The sequence below is a fragment of the Anser brachyrhynchus genome, assembly GCF_964034855.1.
Source record: "Anser brachyrhynchus genome assembly, chromosome: 6".
NCBI classification, from domain to species: Eukaryota; Metazoa; Chordata; class Aves; order Anseriformes; family Anatidae; genus Anser; species Anser brachyrhynchus.
In genome coordinates this window covers 30,531,762-30,553,099 of record NC_137700.1, presented here as the reverse complement: position 1 = coordinate 30,553,099, position 21,338 = coordinate 30,531,762, and the positions used below count along the sequence as shown (strand labels likewise).

Below are 21,338 nucleotides of genomic sequence, written 5' to 3'. Positions count from 1 at the left end.
TCTCATGTTAATTTTAACTTACTTTTGGTGTTAACCCTTTGGAGTAACGTGTCTTCCAGCTTGTACCTTTGGTAAATACCTTCATCCCACCTGCCAAATAAGAATTGTTGCAAACTGAGACAGGTTTATTGCAGTAAAGAACTCTAATATCTGTTACTTTGGCCAGTTTAATGCTTAGCCACAGATCTTTCAATTAGCTGCTGCTTGGATTCAGTGGAAATCCAAGCTCAGTTAAAAGTCTGAAGAGTCTTTGTGATATAATTTACGTTTCATTTCACTTAGGGGAAAGTTAACTAATAAGTTTATTTTATGGGTAGCAATGATTTGGAAGATGAACTAGGATGAATTTGATTTAAATCACTGCATGTTCTTTGTTAATATTTCCTAGCATGAACCACAGCTTTAAAAAAAAAAAAAAAGGGAGGGGGTTGCGGGGGAGCAGGCAAGGAGGGAAGTCTAGAAGTTCAGAAAATTCTAGGTATGACTTTATGATTGCATTTTAGCACTGAATTAGTTTTTTTAAACAAAATATAAAATACATGGTGTACTACTCTTAATTAGTTCAAGGTGTGAAAGAATGCTATCAATAGTTAGTTTTAGGTTTCATATTTATAATGGTCACAGTTTGCATACATTTAGAAACCCTTTACTCTTAGTTAGGAATGAGATAAATGTACTGGAGAGGTTGACTGGGAATAAAAAGGATTTTGGGTGTTGACAGGAGAACTTTATCTTGAAGCTACCGTGAACATTTCTATTAGTGAAGTACAGAAACAGTATGTGGTGTAAACTACCATTTAATTGCTGGGATTAGCTTAACAACAGCATATGAAAAACGTGAATTTTTAAACTAACACCCCACCGTCAATCCCATGTAATGCTAACAACTGGTTTAACTGTTGCATTTATTTGGAAAAATACTACTCTCTGATTTCCCCCCTTTCAAGATTTCGTTTCTCATTTAATATATTTATTAATAAAATACTTCAGTCCTTGTTTAGCAGTTAGTCTTAATACTTTTTACACCGTTCTTTAGTGCAAACCGTGCCCACCACTCCTTCTTTCAATTCAGAAAAGTTTTCTATTTCTGGCTCTTACTAATGAAGACGGCAGAAGCCACCAGGGCTGCAAATTTTGTTCCCTTGCTTGTGCCTCAAGTGAGGGCTGAAGTCCCACACGTAGGGATGTCAGGGCCAGCATCTGGCTCTGTCCTGATCAGTTCTGTGGGTCAGGAGAGGATGCTGAACACTGGCACCTGTATTCACTTGTACAGGTGTGTGCTAAATGAAGGTTTAGTCTGTTCTGCAAAAAGGAAATCAGGTGTGACCTCCTGTTGTAGCTAGCTGCCCATATCACCTTTCTTCAGGCACAGAAACACTGGTGTGCATTCTCATGCGACATATGCTGTAGAAGGGACAGAGTATACACCGAGTTCTGTGGGACAGCAGACTATTCATTTCTCTGGATTTTGTTCTGAATCCAGTTTGACTCTTGTTACTCCAGCTGTGACCTATCGCATCCTGGAGAGAAGCTAGCAGCATATATGTTAAATGCTGTGTATGTTACGTGCCAGGTCCTTCCAGTGGATATGTCTGCTCTAAAGGCTCTTTTTTTCCTGATCTAAATGTGACTTTAAAAATGATGTAGCTTTTCAGTAGTATTTACTCTATCCTTAAATAACGCTGGTTTATTTAGAGGGCTTCACACCAGTCTCCCAGAGCATTGAAACTGAATTGCTCCCCAGTCTCTTTGTTAGTCTGTCTGTGGAACATGGGAGGGTTTGGAGGTGGAATTTGCAACTAGTTGCTGGCCAGTGTGACTTAGTTACTACAGAGGGGCTAAGCAAGCAAAATGTTAAAATACAGGTGTTTGTCTGCAGTAGTAGTACGTTGTGTCATAGAAAGAACACTTGTGACAAGGAAAACAGTAAAAAAAAAAAAAAAATAAAATACATACTGTTTTTTTCTGCTACTAACCCTTGGTCTGGACTAAAGTTCATAGCTTTTGTATTTGAGTTTTTTTCCTAGCCATGCTATGCTGTGTGTCAAATGAGAATCAGGGACATGTATATATGCACTTAGTTGTTAAGAGAGCAATTTGGTAAGTCTAGTGTTTTTCTTTGTGATCTGCAGTATCCCAGCTTTCACACTTGGTGCTTAACGAAAGTCAAGCAAATCAGTCATATTTGCATGTTGAATATGTTGCATTTTTGGCTTACTCTTTTATTACTGTACTTGTTTAGTGGTAACGTCACACCAGTAACACAGTTGTGTGTAGATCTATGGCGATTGACTACTACTTTGTAATTAAGGTGCTATTTTCAGACGCTTGCGCGATGTCTTTTCTCCTCCGAGAATTTGTGAACCCAACCAGAGACCAGCCAACAGGTTTCATTTTTCTTTGCCCAAAAAGCTTCTCTTTTTTTGTGAACAAGTTTTAAAACTGACTGATGCTGAGACTTAATAAACAAAAAATTTTTTTAAAAAATTTAAAAAATTTAGAGAAAAATAAATAACACAAAAAGTGATGTTACCCAAGCAAGGCCTTCTAATAAAGGAGTGGCCCCCTCACCCATCCCTCCCTACCTGTGCAAGTCCTGCTCACATCAGTTTCCTTCCATCCAATTAGGCGACCTGGGAGACCCAGCCAGCACCATCCAGAGGGACTACAGAGTGGTGATGGGGTACCTCCAAGAAGCTTGCAGGATGGAACCAGGGAAGGTTATGGCCACTCTACATCTCTTAAAGTACCGCTGGCTCGATCACTCCAGATTAGTGAAGAACTGCTGAGCAGAAACCAGTTTTCTACGGCTGCCAGCCATGGGCCATCTGGACTACAGAATCATGGACAGCACTTAATATTATCCAGGGAGGCTTCTTGGGCAAAACCACACTACGAATTCAATTTCAGCCGCATGAAATTCAGGGGAAATGGTGCACTCAGCAACATCAGTGACCTTCCTTTTCTTACAGAAAACTCTGCCTTTCAAAAAATGGCACTTCAAACTAAACAGGATGGGAAAAAGGACGTGAGCCATTCGTCTCCTGTGGATTTAAAGATACCACAAGTTCGAGGCATGGACCTTTCTTGGGAGTCCCGCACTGGTGACCAGTACAGCTATAGCTCTTTGGTAATGGGTTCACAAACGGAGAGCGCGCTTAGCAAAAAGTTAAGGGCTATCCTTCCAAAACAAAACAGGAGAAGTTTGCTGGATGCTGGACCAGATTCCTGGGGCTCAGATGCTGAGCAGTCTACCTCTGGACAGCCATATCCCACCTCAGATCAAGAGGGAGATCCTGGCTCCAAGCAACCTAGGAAGAAAAGAGGGAGATACAGACAGTACAACAGCGAGATACTGGAGGAAGCAATCTCTGTGGTTATGAGCGGGAAAATGAGTGTTTCCAAAGCTCAGAGTATTTATGGGATCCCCCACAGTACACTGGAGTACAAAGTTAAAGAGAGGCTGGGCACTTTGAAAAACCCTCCAAAGAAAAAAATGAAATTAATGAGGTCGGAGGGGCAGGATGTTTCAGTAAAGATTGAATTAGATCCCCAGGGAGAAGCAGCACAAAGTGCGAATGAATTGAAAGATGAGTAGGGATGTTGTAGAGTGCCAATTACTTTGCAAACTGGGTGAGCACTACTGCATAGTTCAACCACCATTGAGCACACCTGATTCTCCTATTGACTGCAATGTTCTTTCCTTTGCAGTCTAGCGTAGACTTGTGGACACAGGTGAAAGGTGTGCTCTGAATGTCACATTTGTAAATTTTTTTCTTGCCTGGTATGGTGCAGTTTCCCTCCTTCACCTGCCCACTACCTTGCTCTCTTCTTTTTTTTCCCCTCCCTTTTTTTTCTTTGCCTTTTGCATGTTTCTCTGTAATAGAGAGTTGAGTTACCTCATAAAGAATGCAGATCTGTGGAAGTGGACATCTTGCCTGTAGAGCTTGCCTGAACTCCTGTTGTTGGATTTTTTTCTTATCTGCCGTTAGAGAAATAAGTCCACTTTGTTAAACTGATAGTCTCTCAAAACCAGGCTTTTTTGACTGAGAAAATCAGACTGTCGTTCTACAAAAGGTTTCAGAAATCTTTTTTTCCCCCTCCTTTTCTTTGATCCAGTTGATGGAAGGATTTAAGCTAAATCAAGTTACTTAGGAATGGTACCTCTCTCGAACTAGGAGATTTGTTTATTTGGTGGATAATCAATTGGGTCTAATTAGGCTCTCCGCTATTTTATTTCTAAATTAAACATACCATTTGCTGTCTGCTTAGTGCTCACCCGGAGGGGAGGGGAGGGAAAACTTACATACACTACCTTCAGAATATGTCAGTTAATTATTTGTAACACTACCTTTGCTGTAATTTTGTTTGATATTTTTGAAGGGTGATATTTGACTCACCTGCTTGAGGATGTAGCCTTATCTCACGGAAGACAAGCTTCTCATGGTCAGGAGCAGTCAGGGTACACTAAATGATGTATTAGGGTATGCCTCATTATGACAGAACTATGGTTCTTTGTGACCTTTATGCTTTTTACAGACTTGATTCTGAGTTTACTAAACTATGTGGTTCCAACAACTAGTTTAAATGACTCTAATCTGGGGACGGGGGGGGATATGTGTAACAAACTACTGTGATCTTGCGCAAAAAAAAAAAAAGCCCACAAAACAGTGATCTCAAACGTTACAACCTCAGTAGTCTGCCCAAATATCCACGTTAGTGAAGGAGCTTGTTAATGTTCAGGGAAGAAGTAAAACACTGGTAGCCTGATCTAACTCAGGCTCTGCATCATATCTATCTGTAATACAGTCAGGGTCGAACACTCGATGAAAGGGTGTTTCCTTTTTAAATATTACAGTTGCCAGTAGCAGGAAATAATCTAAGTCCTGCTTTTTTTTGTGTTGTTTTTATTTAACCTGTTTTGATAGTGGTTTAGCACATGCTAGAATAAGCATTTAAACACCGTAAAAGCACTCCGTAAACCACAAACCTTTTTTTCTTTTTTTTTTCCAAATATTAATGATATCTGTATCATTATATGGAGATCCAGGATAAGTTTTGTACAGAACTTTTATCTTTGATACTTTCAGCGGGAGTGGTCAGTAACTAGGTGGAGCTTACTGGACTTACCACAGTACGACCAAATCGCAATTGCTGGTTCTTCAGGTAGAAACAATTTGGTCTTAATTTGTGCAAAAGGTAGCTAGAATTACCGCTTTTTTCCCAGTTGCACAACCAAAAGAAGCATTGGAGTTTTTGTGTGAGAGCATTCAGTGATGTCAGTGACTGAAAGTGGTTTCTACAAGTTCACGGGAGGATGGCCTTAGCTAGTCCTAGGGATGCTGAATGAATTCTGGAACAATTGATGCTACTCCCCCTCCCCAGCAACTTCATATTTTCAAAGGTTAGGCACACCATTGCTGTCGTTTTAAATATGCACTGCTCATTCTTGAAACGGACCGGGCATTTGGCCCCAGGTATACTTTTTTTTGTTTACTTAATATGCTTTAGTACTCAAAATCCTGGTTCCTCGTAGCTCTCTAGTTGTCGTTGCGGCATTTGAAGCAGTTTAAGCTCAGTAGCAGTATATAAACTCTGCAATATGTTCCAGTTTAGCTGGTAATTGCAATAAAGGTGCAGTTAAACGCGTGGTTTCATCTGCTGTTGGAGGTTACGGTAGAAAGTTTGCTGCAAGTTTAACACAAAAAAAAAGAGTTAACACAGTTTTACTGTTCAGAGAGGTTTAACCTTTTGCAGTTGTCTTTATTTAAGCAACATGAGTTGAGTTTTATAAAAACTTGTCACTGTAGTGTACGTGGAGTGCTCATTTTACTAACCTAAATATTTTGTATGTGTATGTTTAAGTGGGTGACAATCGTGCAGCAGAAGAATGGTGTGCCTACCCTTTAATGCTGCAGTTTTAAAAGAGAATTTGTCTTGTCATTTCAGACTGTAGGCTAAGAATTGTAAATAGATAGTGAGAAGTTGAGTACTCTTTATTTGCTTTGGTTAGAAAGTGGATTTAAAAAAATAACCAACAAACCAAACGCGTAACTTTCTCAGTTTAAATGTCCTGAGACCTGAAGATTGTAATACTCACGTCTGCAAAGCTTTTAAACACAACACTTGATCTGTGATAACTTATTATTCAGGTAACCTTTCTTTTTCGAGAAGCTTTTGAACAACCATATTTCCTCCAAAGGTCTCTGTTTAAAAAGAAAAAAAAGAAAAAAGTGTAGATTATTTTTTAAGCACTAATTGCATTACGTTGGTAACTGCAATATAAAATAGCCATTATTGTTTTGTGAAGCATGGTTGAGATTAGTTAGTGGTCCCTTTTAAAAATTTCATGAGCCTCTCAAAAAAATAAAAACAAATTTAAAAAAAAAAGCTGCTGAATATTCAAAAGATATATATTTTACCTTATTGTAGGTTTTGTAAATTTAGTCTGTAATATTCAGGTGCACCTTTTAATGTTAACTTTTTGTTTCAAAGTCCCATCTAACGTATTTTCTCTGAGGTGATTCATCACGTAAGGCTAGTATCACTCGAAGTGCTGCAGTGATCACTAATATTTTGTTTCAGTTCTCACTACATATTTTTTACAGGCGCTTTCAGTGTAGCTAACTAGTAGTATTTGGGATCATTTTAAATATATGATTGGAATTAATGTTTGTCCATTAGCATGCTTAATTTTCTGCTGACCAGCAGTTTGCATGGCCAAAATCCCTGGTTGACCATATTTTGGTGTGGGAAGGTGTGGTTCACTGCTGTCTTTGTAACAAAAGCCTTGTTTCTCATGTTATTTCTGGTAAGTGGATGCTTATGTTACTTGGATCACTTGGACAGGAGATAAGGTTTAAAATCTTTCTTCTGCTGCTCTTCTGAGATGGCATTAACGCGTAACGTAGACAAACTGCAACCCTGTAAAAATGGAGACGTCGTTAGGAGGAGGCCTTTCGGGTATTTTTCGTCACTAGTTTTCTCTTATTCCCGAGAACGTCCATCCGATGTAGTTATTGGACTTAACAGTATTGTTGTGTACTACGTTGATGTAGCTGAAAAAGCCTGACAGCAAGAAACTGTGAATAATATTTGTGGCAGTCTCTGAAAACTAGTTTTTCAGTCCAAGTATCATGAAGGAGAATCCCTCTCCCCTACCCCCATCCTAGAAAAGTAATTTTATATTTTGTGTGTATAAAGTTTTAAGAATCAAGTTTCATATTGTACTGAAGTTTAGGTGTCGCTTGGTAAATCTTTGCTGCAGCATATAATTGAAGATGAGTAAGGCTTAGTGTGGTAGGGGTCCTGGTGTGGAGTTAATTATCGTACAGTTCTGGTGAGAAAGCCCAACATGTATGAAATGTGTCCTTTTTTATTATTATTTGGACTTGTAAGATGTAAAAGTGCTTTTTTAGAACTCTGACCTATTACAAACTATTACCTCACTTTCAGCCAGCTGGATCCTCATTCCACAGCGTTGTAGGCATTATCGTGGCCGTAATGCTTGAGTACAGCTATCGAGTTGAACGTTTCCAGTTAGGTATTGTAGGGACACGTATCTGGACTCATTTCTGTCAGAAGACTGGTTTTTCGCAGTCATTTGCTAACCTTTCTTGAAGGCTCAAGACAGTTTCCTTTAGAATTTCTCATTCCTTCCTGTTAAGTAGAAGTTGCTGCCCAAGCGATACAGGTATGCCTTTTGCTTTCTTCTTGTTGCAGAACTAATTCGATGCTCGCGTTACCAACCCTGTTGCTAAACCTGAAGTTGAACTCTGAATTTTCACTGAAATCGGAAAACAAATTTTGTTAACAAATGCAGGTGTACAGATAAGGTAGTGCCTCTAGTAAGGGAACACCTTCAGCTTCTGTGTTCTTAAGCAATCCCTATACCACCTTCCTTGTGGAGCTTTCCAGTGCTCACAATATTCCTAAACATGAAAGGCAACTGCAGATGTGCTTAGAGCGGTTAGGAACAGACAAGGAACAGTCTGTGCTTTTACTAGTGGCAGGCCGATATTAGTCTAAATATTTCTTTCATGAGGACCCAAGGGTACACTGCCTTCCCCCAGAAATTCGCAGGAACTGGCGATATGATTCAGGGGCTTTAGGGTTGAGTAAGCTTTGTATAGGTTGGAACAACGTCTTAGTTCTGATTGAATTGCTTTTTATATCATCTGCAACAATTGTTATACAGGCAAAACCGGAGTTATCGTGCTTCTTTTCAGTTTACTTTGGATCAATGCTCTTAAGATGTCCTTGAGTCTTAGGAGAAGAACACGGTGTCCAAGGAGTGAAGGGAACACTGTGCTGTTCCCTTGTTTCTCAAAAACAGTGTGGCAACATCTTGTAATGTAAAGAGCTCTTTCAGCGAAGACAAAATTTTAACTCTTCAGTGTGAGAATGCATTCACCTATTGCAGTCCAAACACTTATGAAGGCATACTTATTAACCTGTACTGAAAGCTTTGTCACAATATTTTAAATATCTCAAATTCTCTGCCAAATGTTAGAGGTAAGATTGAAGAGTTGCTTCTCCCTTTTAGGGGCATCAGAAACTTCTGGGTTTTCCCCACAAATATTTCAAAAACTAAGTGTGACTTCAGTCTAGGTCAATATTGCTTTTTCTTGGCGCCAGTAGATAATGCTGACTGATATCGGTTTTAGAAGCTATACCTAAATTGTTTTGAGACTAGTCTTGGTACTGTTGAGGTTAATACTTGATCTTGAATTATTTTGAAAACTCAGTGATTAGAACCTTCAGAAACATGAAAATCTGCACTGCTAGTTCTGTTAGATGTAGCAAATATAATCACTATGGTTATGAATTTCTAAATATCCAGTTTATAAGCATGATGTACTGTGATGATCACTAAACAGAGAGAGACTGTAGACTCAGAATGATCCATAGATGCACTCCACATAGACCAGGAAAAAACTGTAAGTAGTTACAGCATTCCAGTGTCCATCTCTCTCCTGTTCTTGGTTTGACTGGGGCCAAGTCTCTATAACAGTATTACAGCAGCAGATTTGGACTTCACGTCCTGTTAAATTATGCCTATATTCAGGTATTGTCATGAAAACCTTCATATTAGAGAGTTCTTCTTAATCCTCACAAAAATCTCTTACCAGAATTGCAAAATCTGTTTTCCTGGGCTACGTACTAGGAGGCTGGATTTTTTTCAGCCTGTCCCAGGGTATTTCATTCAATTTCATTCACCTTCTTAAAAACAAACATCCCCCCCTTTCTGCCCTATGCTTGTCTCTACTTAATTGGTAAGTATAGCTTCGAAGTACTCAAGATGCGAATTCTAAGTGTTGGAGCAGGGATTAGGACACAGACTTCATTCTGACTAGAGCAGGAAATGTTAATGCCAGAAAGTAATTTCTCTAGTTATTACCTAATATTCAGTCTTAATGTTTTTTCCTACTCAGAAGTAATGAAGACACCACTACAGCTACTAATACAGTTTATCAACTACTTGGTGCTACATTTCTCAAATATTTTTGCAGATAATATTTTTTATGCCTGCATGAAAGCATGTAAACTTTACCGTCACTATAAAAAGCACTTGTCTGACCTATTCTAAAGTACCAGAAAAGGGATAAATAACTGCAGCACTTTTTCTGTTACAACGCCAGAGTCTTAATTAAATCTGGTCTTCAGGTTATGAGGTATTTTAAACGTACAATCCAGGATCGTTAACAGCTTTTCAGGTCAGATTACAAGTTCTCTTGGGATACTAATCTGTCTTTTAAAGAGCAGTATGACAAAATATTCTGAAGTTCAGGCAGGGGATGTATACATGCCTGATATTTTTAACTGATCATTTCAGTAGGCCATTTCAGGGCTTGACATTTGGAATCTGGGATGATGGGTAGGGAAAGGGAAGTTTCCCAAACTGAAAAATCATTTTGGACCATTGTTTAATGTTCAGTTTGTAAAATATATCACAAGAAAAATGGGTAGGGATTCTTTCTCCCTTATGCCTTCAGGGAATGAGTAGTATTTAGAATCTCTGGCTGAAATTCAAGCCTTTTTACCATGTAAATTTTTAATATAAACTCATTGACATGCTTTTTACATCTGAGGACTGAAAATGGATCTTAATGTTTAAGTTGTGGAATGGTATATTTCTTAAATGAAGGGGGAACATTTAAAAAAAATAGATTAGAATACCAGCATTAGTGAGCTTAAGGGATTTTAGTATGTAATAGCAAAGTATAGCAAAGTATTTGATTAAAAAAAATTAATCTTGAATTGCTAGTCTGTAACTAGGTGCATTCTAATTTAGCAGGTGAATATTCTTTACTTATCGATATATGATGGGCTTTTTGCAAATAGAAACCTTTATCTGAGTCCCACGTGTTGCTTGTACTGATGGGATGTACGCTTATAGCAGCTTACTGCTGCTTTAAAATGTATAAAATATGTTTTGAGTGTTTGCTCATAACTCTTTCTAACCTCCACTTGTTAAATTGTCAGACATTGGTATTTTATCAGTCCGCAATGTAAGTTTAAACTAATGTTCTTAGGAATCCAACTTGTACACACACTGTTTAAAAACCCTCAGGGACAGTTTACACACTATCCTCACTCAATTCAGGTACTTGTACTCTCTTCTTAAACCTAGCAGTGACTTGTATTTTGTTTTGCTTTTCTTTTGACGTGCTGATAGCACATCCTTGATGAATGTCAACTTAAAACTCAGTTCAGGTATCCAGGTATAACTCAGCCAAACGGATTTTAAAGCTGCATATTTACTCTCCAGCACACAGTGCCTCAGACACTTATAGTGGCATTCTGTATATTCAGTTATTACTACTGAGCAGATCGCGTGGGGGTTCCTGGTATGTATTGTAAGAAATTCCTATGTATATTATATAATATGTATTATATTATATACATATATAGTATATATGTTATCTTAAACTTATATATTTTAAAATGCCACTACTAGCCAGCGCAGCTAAAAAAGAAATACATTCCCAGCTGCTTCTGTAACCGGCAGAGGCAGCTTCTTAACGTGGCTCTTGCTTCTCTCTCACCATAACTACTTCTAACCTCAAGCACGGGTCCTTGGCTGTCTGACCTCTACACTCTAGTTATGCAATGTCCTTAGAGAATTCTGTGCACTGGCCACTGTGATGGAAACCAATGGGCCGGGAGTGCTTTGAGTTTATTAGTAATTGTTCTGCCAAAGTTGGTGTTTGTATGACAAGCGTGTAAACCTGTCAGATAATCAGCAGAGGTCCGAGTTGGTAACGGTGCACGTAATCACTTCCACGTAATTGGTGGGACCAGGCCCTCAGCAGGTGTCTCCTCTCTGATGCTGAGCGCTAATTCCGAACGTGTTGGCACTTAACATCTGTAGTGATGGGCCTCCGTGCTGCGCTCGCAGGGAGGTGAAACTTCAAAATAAAATCTGCTGTTCTGCTCTCGCAGGAATCTGTTGGCAGTCGCAAGTCAGCAACACCTCTGCTTTATTATTTGACACTTTACATCTAAAAAGTCTTCTCTTTCTATTTATGTAACCCATAGTCTTTGAAGAGTATGGAAAATGGCATTTCTCTCTGACCTCTAGAAGTTCAAGTGTCATGGGAAAAAAACAGGAACCCCCCCCTTTACTCTTATGGACCTCATTTCAATATACTGTTTACAGTTTGACGGAATTGTATAATTTAATATTTCTCTTGTACTGTAGTTTATATTTATTTACAGATTTTTTTGTACTGTGTGATTTGAATTTTTTGTTCCTTGCTATGATCAATGTTTTATGTAGTAGAGCACTTATGATCACAAATTAAGGTTTTTGGTTTGATTGCACTACATTAATTTTTTTAATGCAGTTCTGATTTTTTGACTGGACTAAATAAGCTGTGTCTTAATGTATGTGATAAGTACTTTTAAATTTTTATTTCATGTGGTCCATTTATTTTTTTGCATTGTATGTCAAAGCGCTAATTCTCTTGTTGTGCATGTGTAAGATTTAATGGCTCCATTGTATTATTTGACCATGTCATTTTGGAAACACATTCCCAGCTGTAACGTTGTGTATGGTAGTTTTCACTGGATGCTAGACTTTTCAAAACCACTATTCTTCTAATAAATTTTGTTGTGAAAAACTTGAAGGGGTTCCCATTCTGTTGTTTCTAGTGTGCTTCCTAAATGCTTGCACTAGTAAATCGGAGGTTTTGAAATGCAAATTACTGCGAATAAAGAACCAGGGGAGGAAGCGAAAATAGCAGGTGAAACAAATTCTGGCTGGAGGATCAAGCTTTGGGGTCGGTGCGCTCCGTTCGTGCCGCGTTCGTGATTAGGATTGGCGATAAAGCTGCTTGAGCAGCTGGGCAGGGAACGCATGCGAAAGCTGAAATGTCGCCTCGCAGCAGCCTGCTCTCGTGAACTCCCCTACTCTAATTTGCTCTTCCCTACTGGCCACCTTAATTTCTCTCATGGTAAATAATTTATTTGGTGAAGAGTAAACAGCGTCTCAGGAGGGGGGCGGGGGGGGGGAAAGTAGCCTTGTTCATTGAGCACTTAGTAATGAGCCAAGGTAGAAACCCTGGGAATAAAAGCCTAGCCGGGAACCCTTACCGTTGCCTTGTACAGCTCGATTTGGCTCGCTCGCCGTCTCCCAAATAACCCTGTTCCGCAGGGAGCAGCGCCTTGCTTACCGGAGGAGCTTGGACCAAGCTCACGGTATCTGCCTAGCTGCTTGCTTGCACGGCAGCGCTCTCCTTGGCTGCAGCCCCAGCTCCCCCTGCACACGGGGGCACGGCCCCGGCTCCTGGTTATCGGGGAAGGCTCCAGCCCCGCTGTCCCGCACGGGTCCCGGGGCAGGCTGAGCGGAGCCACCACGCTCCAGCTGCTGCCTCCTGCAGCCCCCCTTCCCTTTCTCCCCACCGTACTTGGTGTTGGGTTGAACTACTTTTAACGTGATGCATTATTGATACCTAAATGCTGAATGCTAAAAAGTAGGTTACAGGAAGTGTTGTGTAATGGAAGCCACGTGGGTTTGGGCATTTCTGCTAACCTTCGGGTTCAGTCCTAGGATCGTTGTGAGAGCAGCACGTAGGAGTCTCCTGGCTTTAGGAACATTCACGTAGTGCTGCAGCCTGTCTGCTCCAGGCTTCTCTTTCCTGAGACGTGTTTTCCTCAGCTTGTGCTGTTGAAATGTAGGTGGGGTTTGCATTTACTAACATCATTTCCGATTCCATTTTTTTTGGTAAAGATACATGATTATTACACTACAGACTAACTATTGTACTCCTGGTATTAAAAAGTGAAATGCTAAGGTAGCCTCGTGCTGCCACTGGCTTAGCTTTACTTGGCAAATATCATCTAAATAAAATCTTGGTATGATTAGAGGCTACATCTTACGCTAGTTTGGGAATAGTAAGTCTTTGTGTAAATAACTTGAAAGCTTTGTGCTGTAAACTAGCATTTATCGTATCTTTTCTGTATGTCTGAATACATCTGTCAAATCTTTGAAAATAGCCTCTGAAAGTGATGAACCATATTCCCATCTGCCATTCTTTGGTGTGTATTACACATTGCAAGCTCTTCCCAGAACGTTTTTAATCGACACTTTTAGTCCTGTGACTATCAGAAATACTAAGGTTTTTTTTGTTGTTGTTTGCCTGGAGGACTCGCTGATGGTCTCACACTTAAGATGAAGTTGTTCAGCTTAAAGGAGCAAAGTCTCAAATTAATTTTGAAGTTTTCTCTAACACAGATACGTATAATGATGGGAAGGCACAGGATGCTGCAGAAAGAAGCACCCATGCTGTACGCTAGAAGTAGAAAAGAAGCATAATTAGCTCTGCTATGGCAGCTCAGAAAGTCTGCTAATTTCCCTCGGCTTGGTTTGGTTCAGGATGGGTTTCGAGCTGCTCCATTTTGCTCTTGGGAGAGGCATCCACCTCTTCTGAACCTGCTGGAGCCTTCTGAAATAAGAGACTCTTCAGATTCAGGTCGCTTTCTGCCATCCAACTGTGCCAGCATATGGGAAGTGAGTGGTTCTGCTGATTTCCTCGTGAAGCTGTGCTCCTGGGATGGAAAGGGCAGAAAGCTTCAGGTCACTACCCATGGGCACCGGGATTAATCCTAGCTGGTGAGGCCCCTGCCTCTAAGGACCCCAAACTCTCGCAGAGTCCCAGGATAGCCCGAGGTGGAAGGGAACCACAAGGCTCACTGAGTCCAACCCCCTCTCAATGTGGGTTGTGTGAGTGAAGCTGCTTTAATAAAGGAAATTGCCGAGTATCACAACTTCACCTCCTCGGGCAAACAGAATAGAGTCCTCAGTCTGTGCTCAGAGAGCTGCAGTGTGAGGTTTCCTTCGGTTTCTGTAGTGAGACTGATCATGCTGAGCTGTTTAATGTCCCCGAGGCACGACAAAAGTGGGCCTGGGGGGGAGGGAGGATTTAAATCCTCATTCAGCAAGACATTTCAGCAAGTCGCTGATTTCTTAATCAACCGGTTGCAAACTGCTGCACGCCCTTTGGCACGAGCCCAGAAATGGGTATTTTCTAAACCGGGGCTTTTAACGAGGGGTGAGCAGCAGTTTTGGGGACCTGCTTAGGAATGTGATTCACGCATGGGAGAACGTCACCGTAAAAACTTCCTGATGCTGTCACTGCTGGTATAAAAGGATAACTGAAGGTATAGCGACAGACAAAGTAATTCCAAAAGGCAGAGCTTGTCATGTTAGAGGCAAATCTGGGAATATATGGTTTGAAACAATGAAGATAGCAAAGGGATTAAAATAAAAGACGATCTTTTTAATATAGTTATTCTCAAGACACTTGAAAAGATGTTACGCTGCTGGAAGGATCTCAGATAATACCGTATGTGGGAGCGCTGCTGTGCCCCTGCTCTGCTTCCCTTGATGCAGCCTCTGTGATTTAAGATCCAACACATCCTCAGTTGTCTAGTGGGAAATGCAGAAGAAATCTGAATGACTTCACAACCGTGAATTAATTCATAAGTTTCTTCTCACCCAACTCCCCCCCTCCAAAAAAAAACCAGACAAGATAACCTTTGAAAGCTGACTTCAAATATCACGAGGAGGGAGCACACAACAATTGCATCTCATTTTTACAGGTCACTTTTGAAGTAGCAGTATTTACAGGTGGCGTTCAAAAAGAGACTTTTCTAAGATCTCTTATTTCTTCGCCTGCAGCTGTCCCGCGTGCTGCTGAGTGCGCGTTACAAAAAAGACAGGTTTCTGTGCGAGGTGGCTACGGCTCAAATCTCCAGGAATCGTTTAAAAGCTCAGCTAAAATTAGGAACGCTTACGGTACGTTTCAGAGCACAGATGTATAAGCACGGCTGACTAAAAGTGCAAGGTCGCTTGTGCCAACACACAGCTGTAGGTCCCACGGGACCAGCTGGAGTCCCAGGCCGTATCCTGCCGGAGCAGCACGGCGAAGGACATGATGGAGGTGCCAGCGGCTGCCTGCACGAGCCTGTTGCCAATCTGGCACCGTGCTCCTGGCCCGTGCCAGGGCTCCAGCATTATCGCTGCTGCCGCTGCTGCTGCTGCCGCTGCTGCTGCTGCTGCTGCCGCCGCTGCTGCCTCCGGGCTGGCCAGATCAAAGCTGTGCTTGCATCGCTTGTCCTTGCCATGCTGCTGCCCCCAGGTGCAGGTTAGGCAGCCCCGTGCTGAAAAGAAGAGCGGTTTGCCTCTATGGGGTTATCAGCAAACTGTCTGTAAAGAGCTGTAATGCTAAACGGGCAGTTTTGTGAAACCCGCCGCGGTTTGTTTTTTTGGCTGGTGTGCCCCCAGATCCTGTCATCACGTGTCCCAAATCCCTCCTGCCCAGCTCACAAAGCGAGGGGCTCGCCCAACTTGTTTTGGAATGGCATTCTTGACTTTGAAAGGGGCTTTTGTGATTTCCTTTCTTAATACCAAACCTTTGGCTGTGCTTTTCTTGTCACTGAGCTTTAGATGAAGGCTTTGACACCAATTGTTAAAAGTTATTCTGACTGCGCGGGGGGAAAAATATCGAGGCTAGGAGAAGCCGAACAGCTTCCCCACGATGAGCGCATGCATGGAGTGGCTTCCACGCGTACCGCTGGTGTGTGCCAGGAGCTGTGACCCGAGCCTGGTGCTTGCTGGCAAATGCCGTACCCCCAGGCGAGGCTGTGCTGCCGGTGGCCTCGTCCGTGGCTGTGCAGGAAAGCTGGCACCACGCGATGCTGCTCGTGCTGTTGGCAGAGGTGACCCCATGTCCGCCACGTCCCCTCACCTGGCGGTGGGACCCTCGCAGAGGGTATGGTTTAATCCCTTTTTTGACTTGCTTGGCATACTGGTGAGTCTTTCTGCATTTGTAAGTGGTTTTTTTTTTTTTTTTTCTCGAGTTAAACACATCTCACAGCTAACAGCATGCGGCGAGCAGGACTCAGATTGGTGTTTCCATCACGCTCCCCTTTTAGGTGAAGGTGGTGGTGTGTTTTTCTGTTTTTCTGTTCCGGTGTTGTGCTGTGGTCAAGAGTGGTATTTCTGTGAGATGCCTTTCAGGACTTTAAAGCAAGTGGCCGTGTTTGAGGTGTTAGCAGTGGTTTTAAACAAATTACTTGACTTTAAAGGAGACGCTAGAAAAAGACCCTGTAGGATTCTGGTTTCTCATAAGAACCTGTCATAACAAACGTACTCTGTTTTTACATCAGTGCAAGTTTTCTTTTCATTTCTCACCATCAAACATAAGCCTGAAAACTGAAAGCCAAGCTGGCTTGCTGTGTAATCGGGGTTGTTCACCAACAGCAAAGGTCTCGGCCACGGTGACAGCCACGTGCCCTCACTGCTAGCTAGAGCTTTACGAGGCTGTGATTCAGTACTGATGCCAAAAAAGCAGTATATTTTTGCTCCTGTTTCAGGACCTGCGCTGGCTTCTCTCTAACAGACACCCACAAGTGTGTAGCCTACTTGGCTGCTCGTTAGTTCTAGCCTTCGTTCCTATACCCGTTGAAATCCTTATATTGGTGCCTTTACTTTTGTTTGAGGGTAGAGTGGATTACATATTGCAGAAAAAAAAAAAGGCAAAAATAGCACAACCCTGGATTTAAAATTAATATGCCTTGCAGCGCCTTTAATGATTTAATTCCTAAATCAGGAATAATAATTGGTGCTAAAGCTGCACATCTGTGTAACCTAGCATGAAGCGACAAAAGCGGTGGCTCCAGCTTGGTGCTGGCAAAGAGCAGATCGATGAGGTGTGGGTTTTGGCTGTTTCATCCATTTTCTTATAGCTGCCTAGTGAAAAAAAAATGACATTCCCTGTGGGATTGATAGGGATAGCGAGGCCTCAGCAGGACCATCAGAGGGTCCAGTACTGAACCTCTGTGGGTCAAAACTCCCCAGGGAGCGTGCGGTTTGGGTGCTGAAGTTGCTGCCTGAGTGCCCAGGTCTCCGCGAGGAGGGTTTTGCAGCGGTGGTTTTGCCGTGTTTTCTGGTGACGGTCTTATTCTGTATTTTCCTGGTCACTTACAGTGAAGCCGTAGTAAAAACGCCGACATCCTGTTAGCATTGTGGTCTCCACCATCATTACCGCCGTGTGGTTAAGTGCGAGTTCATCTCTCCGAGCTTTCAGGGCTCGTGTAGTGCACTTACTGTTAATACGATAAAAAAAACGCCTACGGTAGAAGGGATCTGCGAGTGCTTGACGGGCAGCATGTGCTAATGGGTCAGCATCACTTCAGCTCACCGCGTGAAGGTTAGGGAATTATTTGCCTGCTGGTGGGAGCCGCGGCACCGGCGAGGCGCAGAAGTCACAGGGAGGCGAGCGGCGAAGGCACCTCGGGGGTTTTGGCTTTCCGCGGGTCTCACTCCGTCCTCGGTCTCGCCGTGCGTGAGGAGTGATGAGCCGCCTCGGGTTTTTCCAAAGGCTCTGTTCCTTTGCAGGCATAAGTTGTTGATAGATGGATTTTTCCTTTTATTTTTTTTTCTTTCTCTTTATGGCAAACAAGCAATTGATGGTTTTCATCCCGGGCACGGAGAAACAAGCAGTACCTATCATTATGCTGCAGGGAGGAAAATTGCAGAGATAAAGTACGTTTTAACTGTGGCATCCAATTACAAAGGGTAAACTGCCAAAATCGAGGGGGCTTTAAATGTGATAAATAACCCTGAAGAAAGCTTGGTACATTTGCAGTGATAGCACATTGCATGCTAAACAAGGTGCACTTCCCTGCCTCAGTTTGCCCTGTAGCTGGATAAATCTCAGCTACATGGGGGAAACGGGACCCTTTTTGTCCAACCACTAGCCATGGTTGGTGATTTTAGTCTTCCTCTAGTGTTGGGAAGTGTGAAGACATAAATGAAGGAGAAAAATAACTGTGGGCCAGGATACCGAGGTGAACTTTTAGGAGAACAGAGTCTGAAGAAGGGGAATAAGGGAGAGGAATTGCAATAGTGGGTAATAGCAAGGGTTAAAAAAAAAAGGAGATAATGTGAGGGATGTGCAGAGTTTGAAGGGAAGGCTGGAAGGCTGGAGCTGCAGGGGAAGGGGGGCACATTAGCGCAGAGGAAACCTCTCCCCACTGGAACGCGGCAGAGACATTTCCTGCCGCATGTTTTGGTTTCTTAATAGTTATCTGACTATAAAATTAACCTACATCGTTTAACGGGAGCTGAATGGCAGCTAAATTAACCCACTTTCAAAATAGAACTTGCCGAGCCCATCAGCTCTGTGACAGCCTCGTCCCCCGGGCGTCCCGGGGGTGAAATCCGCTTTCTGTGCCTTAACCTATTTCCCAAGCAGCGATCCGAAGTGTTGCATCAGCCCCGGCGCTGGCTGCTCGGGCCGGCGGTTGGCGGATCATACGTATCACAGCGCTCCTTCCCCTTTCGCTAGGCATTTTTTGCGCAACACGGTGGGTGCAGCACCGGCACGGGGGGAGCGCTGCTGCCAGGAGTCGTGACACTGGTTCTGGTAACAGCGCGGCCTTGATTACCCGAGGCCCAATTATCTGCGTCTCCAGGTTATCTGAAATGGGGTCATATCCCCCAACATCTGTTAATTGCACCCAAGGCACCCTCTGCTCTCCAGCTGCATCCCACCAGCCCTTCCCAAGCTCTGGCGGTGCCGAGCACTTTTAGCTCCAGCAGCTCTACCTGGCTGCTGCATTTGCTTTTTCACATCCACTCTAGGGGACAGAAAAAGGGTATCCTGGGTATTTGCAGCCTTAAAGACCCTTGAAGGTTTCTAGAAGCAGACAGTGGCTGTGCATAGGGGTGTGTGCCTGCCAGGGCTGACATTGGTGATGTCTGCGGAGAGGGCAGCAGCTGTATTTGGGGTTTCTGTTTGCTTGCTGCCACTCCGCAGGCGCAGCCGAACCCCCAGTACGGGTGCAGTGCAGTAGGGTGAGATGGAATTTGTCCCAGGGCAGCATATCCTGCTTACAAGCCTTAATTTGCAATGGGCAAAAGCAGGGAAGAGGCCATACACCTTCCTAATACCGGCTTCAGAGCCAGCGTGTATTCAGGAGCCATACCTGTGGTTCATTCTTCCCTGCCTTAACTGGGTGCTTCCTTCTTTAAAGCATGTGCAAAGCTGTGGAAAACCTTGTGGGAACTCTTTCTGCCCGGCACGCTTTTGTTATCTGTCTCCTGGTGCTGTCTTCTTTTGGCGTGCCTAGCTCAGGGAGGATGCTGCGAGTACCGCCTCGGAGAGAAACACTCATGGTAATTTTTTTTTTCCTTAAAGGGAAGATCCCAGATGTCCTTGGTAATTAGAAAAATGAGCAAGGACAATTCTGGAAAGTCTTTTAAAGCTAGTATGTAGAATAATGTTTCCAGCGTGATAAATTTCCCTTGGTTTTAAAGCAATAGTTGAATGGTAAGGTTTTTAATTAGTCATTAAATATTGTATTAGGAGTATCACCAGTGATGATGAACTGGTGCAGAATACGGTTGGATTAGTTACTTGGGAAAGCTGGGAGTGGAGGAAGCAATGACAGGAAAATAAAGACTTATTTGAGGTTGTTTTTTAATGTAAAATGAACTTTGTTTTGTTTGATTTTTATTTGGCTGCAGGTGGGGAGAAGGTTATTTTAAATGTTTAAATGCTTAAAAAAAAAAAGACACTACTCTGAAGGGTTAAAAGTCTGAATCTGTAATGGAGGTCTGTTGTTTATCCAGTCAGTTGGCTTATTGTACAACCTGGATACACTGACGAATACGTGCAGCTGACAAAAACCCAACCAAACAAAAACCATCTATAACTTCTTACTTCCTGCTTTTCAGCTGAAACGCAAGCTTTATAAATCCCCAAGCACGTCACCAAGGACAGCGTAAATTCAGGGGCCTTGAAAACTCAGCAGCGATATTTCCATAGTTATTTTGGCTGTGCTTTGCACAACTTAAGCTTTTAATTTAGAGAAGAAAAATGCTTTTCTCTTCGCTAGCTGTTGTGTTGAGCCTCGGCTCTTCCCGTGCTGCTTTTCTATTTTTTTTCCAGTGCAGCAAGAATTACTGTAGCACCCACAGAGGTGTGAAGGGACTCATTCATCTGTGTGGGGAGTGTTAGGTGCCAGGCATATTTCTGCTGATGGAAATACCGTCATTTAAACCGGTGCATCCAGTGTCAGCCTTTAACTGGGGCTTTGCGGGGCGAGCTCCAGCAAACCCCGCTGCAGCAGCGTAACGTGCTGCGCCCTGCCCCTGCGAGGGGCGGCTGCATCGCAGAGCGGTGCCAGCAGAAGACAACACGTCCCCTCCCTCCACCTTTCAAGGCACGAGGCCTTGGTGCGGCTCAGAGTGGCGATGGCTTTGAGCAAGATGCCGTGACGGAGCAGGGGAGATGCAGCGTGGGTTGCCACTTACCGCCTTGCCTTGGGATGCTGATCTGGGGCAGCCCCCTGGCAGTAGCTGGCCCGGTGTCGCTGCTCAAGGACGCAGTGCCATCCTCAGTGCCTTTCCCTGCCGGTGCTGGTGCTCCTGCCAGGGCTGCAGGGCTCAGCGGTGAGCGAGCTGCTCTCAAGGGACTGCTCCTCCTCAGCAATCCCTCCCAACAGCCTTCCCACCGCAGGGGATGGAGCTCCCACCAAGGCAGTAAAACATGCTGTCTCGGGCATGGGGTCACACCCCAGGGCCGTTTTCAGTGCTTGGAGTTCAGCTGATGGTGAGCATTGCTCACAAGTTCGGCTTCCTCCGCAGTCACCCGCATCTCTCAGATCCCACATTTCCAGGCCCTGCTGGTTCGGGGTGGTGCGAGGCTCGGCCGGCTGGTGCTGCGTCGGCTGCGTGACGGCAGGAGAGGGAGGGGAGAGGTCACCCCAGTAAAAACACTAAATTGGATTTTATAAGTTTATAGCTACGTTTTGTTTCTTTTACA

At 43.2% G+C, this 21,338-nt stretch overlaps 1 protein-coding gene and 1 long non-coding RNA gene across 4 annotated transcripts in view; one reads left to right on the top strand and one right to left on the bottom strand.

The window, feature by feature from the left end:
* The window catches only part of LCOR (ligand dependent nuclear receptor corepressor), a 59,249-nt gene extending 47,120 nt beyond the window's left edge, over nucleotides 1–12,129 (top strand). For all 3 annotated transcript variants that reach the window (XM_080596826.1, XM_080596827.1, XM_080596828.1), the window contains one exon: nucleotides 2,629–12,129. In XM_080596826.1, the coding sequence (XP_080452952.1) occupies nucleotides 2,629–3,598 (970 nt within the window). In that variant the 3' untranslated portion in view covers nucleotides 3,599–12,129. The remainder of the gene's footprint in view (nucleotides 1–2,628) is intronic.
* A 4,793-nt stretch (nucleotides 12,130–16,922) lies between these two features.
* Nucleotides 16,923–21,325, bottom strand: LOC308197036. The gene is made up of 2 exons (XR_013952532.1): nucleotides 20,828–21,325; nucleotides 16,923–18,024 (listed from the first exon to the last, which is right to left on the bottom strand). It is a non-coding gene; the product is annotated as an uncharacterized lncRNA (long non-coding RNA).
* Nucleotides 21,326–21,338: the final 13 nt, after the last annotated feature.